We start from the raw sequence: 12,993 nt of genomic DNA on the forward strand, positions 1-12,993 counted from the left end.
GTTAAAGGTCACGTATCTACATGTGTATATAATGTAAAGGCTGTGAACGCTTACTGTATAATAGAAGTTAAAGGTCACATATCTATATAATGTAAAGGCTGTGAACGCTTACTGTATAATAGAGGTTAAAGGTCACATATCTATATAATGTAAAGGCTGTGAACGCTTACTGTATAATAGAGGTTAAAGGTCACATATCTATATAATGTAAAGGCTGTGAACGCTTACTGTATAATAGAGGTTAAAGGTCACGTATCTACATGTGTATATAATGTAAAGGCTGTGAACGCTTACTGTATAATAGAGGTTAAAGGTCACATATCTATATAATGTAAAGGCTGTGAACGCTTACTGTATAATAGAGGTTAAAGGTCACGTATCTATATAATGTAAAGGCTGTGAACGCTTACTGTATAATAGAGGTTAAAGGTCACGTATCTATATAATGTAAAGGCTGTAAACGCTTACTGTATAATAGAGGTTAAAGGTCACGTATCTACATGTGTATATAATGTAAAGGCTGTGAACGCTTACTGTATAATAGAGGTTAAAGGTCACATATCTATATAATGTAAAGGCTGTGAACGCTTACTGTATAATAGAGGTTAAAGGTCAGGTATCTACATGTGTATATAATGTAAAGGCTGTGAATGCGTACTGTATAATAGAGGTCAAAGGTCACATATCTATATAATGTAAAGGCTGAACGCGTACTGTATAATAGAGGTTAAAGGTCACGTATCTACATGTGTATATAATGTAAAGGCTGTGAATGCGTACTGTATAATAGAGGTCAAAGGTCACATATCTATATAATGTAAAGGCTGTGAATGCATACTGTATAATAGAGGTCAAAGGTCACATATCTATATAATGTAAAGGCTGTGAACGCTTACTGTATAATAGAGGTTAAAGGTCACATATCTATACAGTGTAAAGGCTGTGAACGTTTTCTGTATAGTGGAAGTTAAAGGTCACCTACATGTATAATTTAAAGCTGCGAACAGGCAATTTATAATAGAGGCAAAATGTTCTGAATCTATAACACTAAATCGTGATTCTGTATAATTTACTTCAAGGTTTGTGCAGAATATATCTTACTTCTAGTATAGTCTTCTGATTTTGTAGTAGTAATCAACGCGGGGGATTTAACACTAATTTCACTTTCGGAGAAATCCCTAAAGTTATATACAAATGTGTCGTAGTGATGACACAGTGTTTTACCACTGTGCCAACCGACCACCCATCGCCGGAGTTTCAATTACTTAAATATATCTCTGTAATATTCATCTCTATGTGTTTTATAGTGTAATCTGTCTAGAAAATTAATTTTATCTCTACACATTTAACACTGTTTCGTATGAATCTTACAGCAGTAACTCCCTAAATTTTAAAAACATTTAACATGGCAGAACTTGGTTAATCTCTTAAACATCTTGCTCAGCCATTTCAATATTTTTAAAACGTTATTTTCTTTCCAGATACCTCCGTGGTGGAGCAGATTCCGGATTCCGAAACGTCAAACCGGAAGAGTACAAGCCCAGATTGCTCCATTTCTGTGGAGACAGGCATAAGGTTGTAGTCACCCAGGTAAGTATTATAGTGTTTTATGCGTGGTTAACAGAGGTCTATCTCGGGGCGTGGTAAACAGAGGTCTTTATATCTCGGGACGTGGTTAACAGAGGTCTATCTCGGGGCGTGGTAAATAGAGGTCTTTATATCTCGGGGCGTGGTAAATAGAGGTCTTTATATCTCGGGGTGTGGTTAACAGAGGTCTATCTCGGGGTGTGGTAAATAGAGGTCTTTATATCTCGGGGTGTGGTTAACAGAGGTCTATCTCGGGGTGTGGTAAACAGAGGTCTTTATATCTCGGGGTGTGGTTAACAAAGGTCGATCTCGGGATGTGGTTAACAGAGGTCTATCTCGGGGCGTGGTTAACACATGTCTTTATATCTCAGGGTTGGGTTAAAATAGGTCTTTATATCTCGGGGTTGAGTTAACAGAGGTTTTTATATCTCGGGGTGGGGTAAACATAGGTCTTTATATCTCAGGGTGGGGTTAACAGATCTTTATATCTCGGGGTGGGGTTAACACATTAGTCTGTATATCTCGGGGTTTGGTTAACAGAGGTCTTTATATCTTGGGTTGGGGTAAACATAGGTCTTTATATCTTGGGGTGGGGTTAACAGATCTTTATATCTCGGGGTGGGGTTAACACAAGTCTTTATATCTCTGGGTGGGGTCAACAGATCTTTATATCTCGGGGTTTGGTTAACAGAGGTCTTTATATCTCGGATGGGGTTAACACAGGTCTTTATATCTCGGGTTGGGGTCAACAGAGGTCTTTATATCTCGGGGTGGGGTTAACACAAGTCTGTTTATCTCGGGGTGGGGTTAACAAAAGTCTGTATATCTCGGGGTGTGGTCAACACAAGTCTGTATATCTCGGGGTGGGGTTAACACAAGTCTGTATATCTCGGAGTGGGGTTAACACATGTCTTTATATCTCGAGGTTGGGTTAACACAGGTCGTTATATCCGGGGTTGGGTTAAGAGAGGTTTTTATATCTTGAAGTAGGGTTTACAGACGTCTTTCTGTGTTTTTCTTGATTGGGGTTCATAGAGATTTTTCTTTCCTGTGGGCTCAAAGAGATTTTTCTTTCCTGGGGGTTCATAGAGGTCTTCTTTTCCCGGGGAGGGAGTTCACAGAGGTCTTCCTTTCCCAGGGAAGGACTTCACGGAGGTCTTCCTTTCCCGGGGAGGGAGTTCACGGAGGTCTTCCTTTCCCAGGGAGGGAGTTCACGGAGGTCTTCCTTTCCCAGGGAAGGAGTTCACGGAGGTCTTCCTTTCCCAGGGAAGGAGTTCACGGAGGTCTTCCTTTCCCGGGGGAGGGAGTTCACGGAGGTCTTCCTTTCCCAGGGAAGGAGTTCACGGAGGTCTTCCTTTCCCGGGGAGGGAGTTCACGGAGGTCTTCCTTTCCAAGGGAAGGAGTTCACGGAGGTCTTCCTTTCCCGGGGAAGGAGTTCACGGAGGTCTTCCTTTCCCGGGGAGGGAGTTCACGGAGGTCTTCCTTTCCCGGGGAGGGAGTTCACGGAGGTCTTCCTTTCCCAGGGAAGAAGTTCACGGAGGTCTTCCTTTCCCGGGGAGGGAGTTCACGGAGGTCTTCCTTTCCCAGGGAAGGAGTTCACGGAGGTCTTCCTTTCCCGGGGAGGGAGTTCACGGAGGTCTTCCTTTCCTGGGGAGGGAGTTCACGGAGGTCTTCCTTTCCCAGGGAAGGAGTTCACGGAGGTCTTCCTTTCCCGGAGAGGGAGTTCACGGAGGTCTTCCTTTCCTGGGGAGGGAGTTCACGGAGGACTTCCTTTCCCGGGGAAGAAGTTCACGGAGGTCTTCCTTTCCCAGGGAAGGAGTTCACGGAGGTCTTCCTTTCCCAGGGAAGGAGTTCACGGAGGTCTTCCTTTCCCGGGGAAGGAGATCACGGAGGTCTTCCTTTCCTGGGGAGGGAGTTCACGGAGGTCTTCCTTTCCCAGGGAGGGAGTTCACGGAGGTCTTTCTTTCCTGGGGAGGGAGTTCACGGAGGTCTTCCTTTCCCAGGGAAGGACTTCACGGAGGTCTTCCTTTCCCGGGGAGGGAGTTCACGGAGGTCTTCCTTTCCCGGGGAAGGACTTCACGGAGGTCTTCCTTTCCCAGGGAAGGACTTCACGGAGGTCTTCCTTTCCCGGGGAGGAAGTTCAAGGAGGTCTTCCTTTCCCGGGGAAGAAGTTCACGGAGGTCTTCCTTTCCCAGGGAAGGAGTTCACGGAGGTCTTCCTTTCCCGGGGAAGGAGATCACGGAGGTCTTCCTTTCCTGGGGAGGGAGTTCACGGAGGTCTTCCTTTCCCAGGGAGGGAGTTCACGGAGGTCTTTCTTTCCTGGGGAGGGAGTTCACGGAGGTCTTCCTTTCCCAGGGAAGGACTTCACGGAGGTCTTCCTTTCCCGGGGAGGGAGTTCACGGAGGTCTTCCTTTCCCGGGGAAGGACTTCACGGAGGTCTTCCTTTCCCAGGGAAGGACTTCACGGAGGTCTTCCTTTCCCGGGGAGGGAGTTCACGGAGGTCTTCCTTTCCCGGGGAAGGAGTTCACAGAGGTCTTCCTTTCCCAGGGAAGGAGTTCACGGAGGTCTTCCTTTCCCAGGGAGGGAGTTCACGGAGGTCTTCCTTTCCCAGGGAAGGAGTTCACAGAGGTCTTCCTTTCCCGGGGAGGGAGTTCACAGAGGTCTTCCTTTCCCAGGGAAGGACTTCACGGAGGTCTTCCTTTCTAGGGGAAGAAGTTCACGGAGGTCTTTCTTTCCCACGGAAGGAGTTCACGGAGGTCTTCCTTTCCCGGGGAAGGAGTTCACGGAGGTCTTTCTTTCCCGGGGAAGGAGTTCACGGAGGTCTTTCTTTCCCACGGAAGGACTTCACGGAGGTCTTTCTTTCCCGGGCAGGGAGTTCACGGAGGTCTTCCTTTCCAAGGGAAGGAGTTCACGGAGGTCTTCCTTTCCAAGGGAAGGAGTTCACGGAGGTCTTCCTTTCCTGGGGAGGGAGTTCACGGAGGTCTTTCTTTCCTGGGGAGGGAGTTCACGGAGGTCTTCCTTTCCTGGGGAGGGAGTTCACGGAGGTCTTCCTTTCCAAGGGAAGGAGTTCACGGAGGTCTTCCTTTCCCGGGGAAGGAGTTCACGGAGGTCTTCCTTTCCCAGGGAAGGAGTTCACGGAGGTCTTCCTTTCCCGGGGAAGGAGTTCACCGCGGTCTTTCTTTCCCGGGGAAGGAGTTCACGGAGGTCTTCCTTTGCCAGGTTGAGATTCACAAAGGTCATTCTTTCTTCGAAGTGGGGTTGATAGAGGTCTTTTCCCTTGTTGGGGTTCATAGAGCTTTCTGTCAATTTTGTTTTTGATGGTCTGATGGGATAGCTTAACTCTTGATACTTTGATGAAAAATAAAATATATTAAAGTGTATTTGTGTGAGTCATGACATGTGGTGGTCGTACACTAGAGACCATTCATCCGTCATTACAAATTACTGTGAATATTATTATTAACAGATCCCCCGAGGTAAGAAACTCGATTCTGGAGATGTTTACATCCTTGACCTAGGAAAGATGATTTATCAATGGAACGGCAAAGGAGCAAACAAAGACGAGAAGTTGAAGGTAGGGATTATAAAGGTTATAAATGTAAGGATAATAATGTTTTTGATATTGGTGATTACTTCATGACGTAACGCTAGCGACTTCGTTCATAAAACGTTACGGAATACTAGATCATAAGGGCTGTCAATAGGGGCTGTCAATAAGGGATGTCAATAAGGGCTGTCAATAAGGGCCGTCAATAAGGGCTCTCAGTAAGGACTCTCAATAAGGGATGTCAATAAGGGCTGTCAATAAGGGATGCCAATAAGGGATGTCAATAAGGGCTGTCAATAAGGGATGTCAATAAGGGCTGTCAATAGGGGCTGTCAATAAGAGCCGTCAATAAGGGATGTCAATAAGGGCTCTCAATAAGGGATGTCAATAAGGGATGTCAATAAGGGATGTCACTAAGGGCTGTCAATAGGGGCTGTCAATAAGGGATGTCAATAAGGGCTCTCAATAAGGGATGTCAATAAGGGCTGTCAATAAGGGCTGTCAATAAGGACTGTCACTCAATAAAGCACCTGTAACACTGGTAGATACTGATAACTAGAAACCTCTGGATCAATAAAAGATGTCCCTCTTCTAAGATAAATATATTTTTTTTTTACAGGTACATATATTACATGGTATAATGAATACAGACATATCATTACAGCAGTAAGATGTACAATATGTATTAAGTGATGAATAAAAAAAAAAAAAAGGATTGGTTGGTTTTTTTTGGAATACAGAGACAAACAAACAAACAACCTTCCACTCACGCTTTCTCTCATTTTAATATATTGTGTTTAAAGGTATAAAAAAAAGAAAAACTTTTGACTTACTTTTAAGTACATGTTATGATATGTGTGAAGAAGATCTGAAAAATTATTCACTTATATAGACCATTTTTTCACAAAACTATCATACTCCATGTTGTTTTTGTAAATTACCTCCTCTGTTTTTAGATACAAATCTAGTTCTTTTATGAATCCATTAATACAGGGGAGACAATTTTTAATTTTTTGTTTATAAATATGGAATTTTGCTATTAATACTAACGTATTGAGATATTTGACTTCTTGATCTTTATGTAACTTTCCCAAGATTACATCAGTAACATGTAATTGTAAATTAGTTAAAGTATTATCATATAGCCATACTTTGAAATCTTCCCAGAAGATTGCTACTAGTCTGCATTCCCAAAAAATGTGGACTATAGTTTCTGTATGACGGTTACAAAAAGTACATAATGGAGAGTCCTTTAGGTTTATCATATGTAGATATTTGTTTGTACTTATAATCCTGTGTATTATTCTATATTGAAACCATCTTAATTTGATTTCGTATAAGGTGTGAAGTTATGTGGTATGTTCCTTGATCACGTGTGAATAAATGACAACTTGGTTGTCGGATATTTCAGCTGTCTATTTTATTGTTCGCCTTTCTAGGCTGCTCAATACTTAGTAGAACTTAAAGGAGTGCGCTGCGGAAAGGCTAAGTCGGAAGTCCTGGAAGAAGAGGATGTTAAAGAGGGCGTAAGTTAAATATCTCAAGTACTATAACTGTAATAATGACATATTACAAACTGAAACTTTTAATTTCAATGTTTATAATGGACATTTTGATAGAAAATATCGACTCTATATTTTTAAATTGCATATATTTACATTTGGATAAATCTATAATTAGAATGGAAACATAAACAAGTTTTCTGACTCGAAGATAACAGAACTAACTCAATTACAGCACTGACTCGGTAACAGCACTGACTCGGTAACAGCACTGACTCGGTAACAGCACTGACTCGGTAACAGCACTGACTCGGTAACAGCACTGACTCGGTAGCACTGACTCGGTAACAGCACTGACTCAGTAACAGCACTGACGCGATAACAGCACTGACGCGATAACAGTGTTATCTGTAAAATAATGAGAGACACGATTCGAGTGCACAGACCAATAATCTATGGTATCAACAAGAATTCCACAAAAGTGGATTTGTGGCCTCCGCTGCAAGCTAGGATTTGAATTTTAAAACAAGCAAGCACTTCCTATAAGAAAGCAATGTATCAAGTTTGAGTTTGATTGGCCCAAGGGATCTCAACTTATCACAAGGAAACATATTTTCTATTTATAGTAGCAAGGACCTTTAACATTCGAACCTAAAAAGCAGTCATAAGGAAGCAATTTTGGTAAGGAAGCACTGTGTGAAGTTTGAGTTTGATTGGCCGAAGGTAGCTCGAGTTATTGCATGGAAACCAATTTCCTATTGATAGAAACATGTAGTGACCTTACCTTTGACCTTTGAACCTGAAAAGCAATCCCAACCATGTACGTTCGGTAAGAAAGCACAGTATGAAGTTTGATTTTGATTGGCCAGAGGGAATTCAAGTTATTGCACGGAAACCATTGTGTGGACGCCGCCGCCGCCGCCGCCGTATATATATATGCAACCTTTTCAAGGCGACGCAAAAATGATGCAAGTTTTATTGAAGTATTTATTTCATAATTTTTAGGACGAGTTCTCAAGCAAATTGGGTATTGATAAAGAAGAGGAAGAGGAGGACTTCTCACAATCAACCATTCAACAATCTCAGAGGGAAGAGAAAAAACTGTTCAGGTACTTTATGTTGTGGTCGCTGTAAAAATTTACTGACGAGAGAATATCACATTATACCTCAAGGTTACTTTTTACTTAATATCTTTGTTGTATCAATAACAATCAATCTATACAAAGGTATCAAGATCTGTCTTGGTGTTCCAATACACTATCCAAATAAGATTTACCAATACTGTAATCATGTTTTATTATAGAGTGTCAGACGCCTCTGGGAAGATGAACATGAAGCTGGAGAAATCTGGTCGTGTCGACAGGGGCGATTTTGATACCAATGTAAGTTATTGTTTCTCTGTCATATTGTAGTTAGTAGTCATTATAATGTAAGTTATTGTTTCCACTACATTTTGTAGTTAGTATTCATTACAATGTAAGTTATTGTTCCCCCTACATATTGTAGTTAGTAGTCATTATAATGTAAGTTATTGTTCCCCCTACATATTGTAGTTAGTAGTCATTACAATGTAAGTTATTGTTTCTATGTCATATTGTAGTAAGTATTCATTATAATGTAAGTTATTGTTTCTATGTCATATTGTAGTTAGTATTCATTATAATGTAAGTTATTGTTTCCCTTACATTTTGTAGTTAGTATTCATTATAGTGTAAGTTATTGTTTCCCTTACATTTTGTAACATTACAACGACAAAAACACAAATTACGTAATTACAGCCTCACTTTTGTTTTCTCTAGGTTCTTCCAAACGTTAAGATTTTTATCACAATGACTCTCCCTTTATTTGTACAGGACGTTTTCATATACGATACCTCCGATAACCTGTTTGTTTGGATTGGCAAACAAAGTACTAACGACGAAAAGAAGAACGCCATGACGTACGCACATGTAAGTACATTGATCAGGATGGGGCGCCATTTTACTGTTTTGTTCCCATTTTTAATATCACTTAAATGTCTAAATGGAAGGGTGATATCACTTAAATGTCTAAGTTGAAGCGTGATATCACTTAAATGTCTAAGTGGAAGGGTGATATAACTTAAACGTCTAAGTTAAAGGGTGATATCACTTTAATGTCTAAGTTGAAGGGTGATATCACTTTAATGTCTAAATGGAAGCGTGATATCACTTAAACGTCTAAGTTGAGAGCGTGATATCACTTAAATGTCTAAGTTGAAGCGTGATATCACTTAAATGTCTAAGTTGAAGCGTGATTTCACTAAAATGATTAAGTTGAAGGGTGATATCACTTAAATGGCTTAGTGGAAGGGTGATATCACTTAAACGTCTAAGTGGAAGGGTGATATCACTTAAATGTCTAAGTTGAAGGGTGATTTCACTTAAATGTCTAAGTTGAAGGGTGATATCACTTAAATGTCTAAGTAGAAGGGTGAAATCACTTTAATGTCTAAATGGAAGAGTGATATCACTTGAATTTCTTAGTTGAAGGGTGATATCACTTAAATGTCTAAGTAGAAGGTGATATTACTTAAATGTCTAAGTGGAAGCGTGATATCACTTATATGTCTAAATGTATCGTATTGATTATTAGTCATATATATATAGTAATTACGATAGTACAGAAAATAAAAATTTTTAGGCAGTCTGTTATGGCACGGGAAGGATGTCATAATTAAATATTTTTGCCTATAGGCTTTGGCAAAAATATTTAATTATGACATCCTTTCCGCGCCATAGTCTGTCCCTTTATCAAGACATAAGTAAATTACTGTATTGCCACCATAACTACATGACCAATTATATTACTATATACATATATTGTTGTGTTGATCTTTTATGGCCTTTTATGTAAAAAAAAAAAAACACAAAAAAACCAATGTTGTTTTTTAGGATAATTATTAATTTTTATGCAGTTTCTTATTAAGACCTTCATTTTACTGGAGAGATTAAGCATTAAACTTTTCAACTTTCAGCTATCCGTGTAATCGGTTGGCAATTTCGATCCAAATGGCTAACACTATTTTTTCAGACATACATATATTAAAAAATTAGCAGGATACATGAAAGTGGTGAACTGGTGATCAATGTCCTACTAATGATTGATAATAACTCTATGATATCCCCGTTTATCACACAGCATTACCTGATGAAGAGCAATCACCCACTCATCCCGGTCACCTGTTTATCGGAGGGAAAGAATAACCGTGCTTTCGACACTGCCCTGGCCGCGTAACTGTTGACTGACACCGGAGTTCTGTCTTGTCATCATAATGGAATTCTCTCCAGTCTGGAAATCTGTGTAAAACAGACTTAAACCGATGCCTTCTTTCGTGAACTAAGATTAAACGTCAGATTGCTTTATTGAAAATAACTCTATAATAATACAAAACAATGATAATACAATATTCGCTATTATCTAGACAATGCTACTATTAACATTAGCAAGACATTTTAATATAACTAAGTGTACATGTATAGCTAATAGTAATCTTATGTTAGAGTTCTCTTCCTTCTATTGTAGCAGTTTAAATATTGACCACTAGAAGGCACTGTGACTAGAAAGGATCTCGACCAGGATGTCAGCACGAGTGTACCGATTAGTGCATTTAGTGAATAATCTATTTCTTGAAAGATTAAGAATTCTTGTTCGATTACGTGTTAAACATACAAGCACTGAAAGGAGTCGTTGTTAATTGGATGACATTGTCATCGTAAATTAGAATTATTTTGTCAGAGACAAGTGTCAGCTTTCATGTCCTTACTCCTATCACGGATCTGTGATTTAAATTACATGTAACAGACACCCAAAATGTCTCTCTTTGAAACAAACATGTTCGACTTAAAAAGTCAGTACACAGGGTATAGGTCAGGTAATCAGACCTACATGTACTTAGAGTTTAGAGGAAGCATTGGCACCTGCCTTATAGTACATAGGGGTTTGTATATTTACATTACACAGGGGTTTGTATACGCGTGTTCACTATCAACTATATATTGGAGTGTTCTTTCAATCAAAAATGTGCTTAGAATATTAACAGTACTGAATTTACTATTTGTGTATGTTTATATGTCAACTTATTTACATAGCAATACAATCGTTTTCCATATTTTTCTGTGTGGTGGTGTTATGTATACTGACATCACCTATCCAGACAGATCCATGATATCACAGTTTTAAGACACCACAGTTCCATGACATTACAGCTTTATATTTACCATTGTATGGCACTGCCACTATATAACCCTACCAATTCAGTTGCGAGTTCACCAGCTTATGAACTGCCAACTGAAATTTGAATTTGAAAATTTCAAAAAAAAAAACGCACGACAAATAAAAAATCGCAGATGGTAAATATAAGCATTGAACGGCTTTCAGTTGGCATTCATAGTCGATATGAATGCCAACTGGATAGAGGCAAATTCAACATGAAGCGCTAGCCCGCTTCATGGAATTTGCCTCTGTCCAGTTGGCATTGTCCACTCGGCCCTGTTTAGTCAGTATCAACTCAGTCCTGTTTGGTCAGTATCCACTTGGTCCTGTTTAGTCAGTATCAACTCAGTCCTGTTTGGTCAGTATCAACTCAGTCCTGTTTAGTCAGTATCCACTTGACCCTGTTTAGTCAGTATCCACTCGGTCCTGTTTGGTCAGTATCCACTTGGTCCTGTTTAGTCAGTATCCACTTGACCCTGTTTAGTCAGTATCCACTTGACCCTGTTTAGTCAGTATCCACTTGACCCTGTTTAGTCAGTATCCACTCTGTCCTGTTTAGTCTGTATCCACTCGCCCCTGTTTAGTCAGTATCCACTTGACCCTGTTTAGTCAGTATCCACTTGACCCTGTTTAGTCAGTATCCACTCGGTCCTGTTTGGTCAGTATCCACTCTGCCCTATTTGGTCAGTATCCACTCGGTCCTGTTTAGTTAGTGTCCACTTGGCCCTGTTTGGTCAGTATCCACTCGGCCCTGTTTGGTCAGTATCCACTCGGCCCTGTTTGGTCAGTATCCACTCGGTCCTGTTTGGTCAGTATCCACTCTGCCCTATTTGGTCAGTATCCACTCTGCCCTATTTGGTCAGTATCCACTCAGCCCTATTTGGTCAGTATCCACTCTGCCCTATTTGGTCAGTATCCACTCTGCCCTATTTGGTCAGTATCCACTCGCCCCTGTTTAGTTAGTGTCCACTTGGCCCTGTTTGGTCAGTATCCACTCGGCCCTGTTTGGTCAGTATCCACTCGGTCCTGTTTGGTCAGTATCCACTCGGTCCTGTTTGGTCAGTATCCACTCGGTCCTGTTTAGTCAGTGTCCACTCTGCCCTGTTTAGTCAGTATCCACTCTGCCCTATTTGGTCAGTATCCACTCAGCCCTATTTGGTCAGTATCCACTCTGCCCTATTTGGTCAGTATCCACTCTGCCCTATTTGGTCAGTATCCACTTGGCCCTGTTTAGTCTGTATCCACTCGCCCCTGTTTAGTCAGTATCCACTTGACCCTTTTTGGTCAGTATCCACTCTGCCCTGTTTAGTCTGTATCCACTCTGCCCTATTTGGTCAGTATCCACTCTGCCCTGTTTAGTCAGTATCCACTCTGCCCTATTTGGTCAGTATCCACTTTGCCCTGTTTAGTCAGTATCCACTCTGCCCTGTTTAGTCAGTATCCACTCGGTCCTGTTTGGTCAGTATCCACTCTGCCCTGTTTAGTCAGTATCCACTCTGCCCTGTTTAGTCAGTATCCACTCTGCCCTGTTTAGTCAGTATCCACTCTGCCCTGTTTGGTCAGTATCCACTCGGCCCTGTTTAGTCTGTATCCACTCTGCCCTATTTGGTCAGTATCCACTCTGCCCTGTTTAGTCTGTATCCACTCTGCCCTGTTTAGTCAGTATCCACTCTGCCCTATTTGGTCAGTATCCACTTGGCCCTGTTTATTCTGTATCCACTCTGCCCTGTTTAGTCAGTATCCACTCGGCCCTGTTTAGTCAGTATCCACTTGGCCCTGTTTAGTCTGTATCCTCTCTGCCCTGTTTAGTCAGTATCCACTCGGCCCTGTTTGGTCAGTATCCACTTGGCCCTGTTTAGTCTGTATCCACTCTGCCCTATTTGGTCAGTATCCACTCTGCCCTGTTTAGTCTGTATCCACTCGGTCCTGTTTGGTCAGTATCCACTTGGCCCTGTTTAGTCTGTATCCACTTGGTCCTGTTTGGTCAGTATCCACTCGGTCCTGTTTGGTCAGTATCCACTCGGTCCTGTTTAGTCAGTGTCCACTCTGCCTTGTTTAGACAGTGTCCACTCAGCCCTGTTTGGTCAGTATCCACTCGGTCCTGTTTGGTCAGTATCCACTCTG

At 41.3% G+C, this 12,993-nt stretch overlaps 1 protein-coding gene across 4 annotated transcripts in view; it reads left to right on the forward strand.

The window, feature by feature from the left end:
• Nucleotides 1-10,767, forward strand: part of LOC117331450 (gelsolin-like protein 2) — a 30,212-nt gene extending 19,445 nt beyond the window's left edge. For 3 of the 4 annotated variants that reach the window (XM_033890170.1, XM_033890172.1, XM_033890171.1), the window contains 7 exons: nt 1,482-1,590; nt 5,054-5,161; nt 6,574-6,660; nt 7,642-7,745; nt 7,940-8,018; nt 8,490-8,585; nt 9,796-10,337. In XM_033890170.1, the coding sequence (XP_033746061.1) occupies nt 1,482-1,590; nt 5,054-5,161; nt 6,574-6,660; nt 7,642-7,745; nt 7,940-8,018; nt 8,490-8,585; nt 9,796-9,891 (679 nt within the window). In that variant the 3' untranslated portion in view covers nt 9,892-10,337. Of the gene's footprint in view, nt 1-1,481; nt 1,591-5,053; nt 5,162-6,573; nt 6,661-7,641; nt 7,746-7,939; nt 8,019-8,489; nt 8,586-9,795 lie in introns of all 4 variants that reach the window. The other variant, XM_033890169.1, reaches the window with a different exon arrangement.
• Nucleotides 10,768-12,993: the final 2,226 nt, after the last annotated feature.

Source organism: Pecten maximus, chromosome 7, assembly GCF_902652985.1.
Source record: "Pecten maximus chromosome 7, xPecMax1.1, whole genome shotgun sequence".
Lineage (NCBI taxonomy): Eukaryota > Metazoa > Mollusca > Bivalvia > Pectinida > Pectinidae > Pecten > Pecten maximus.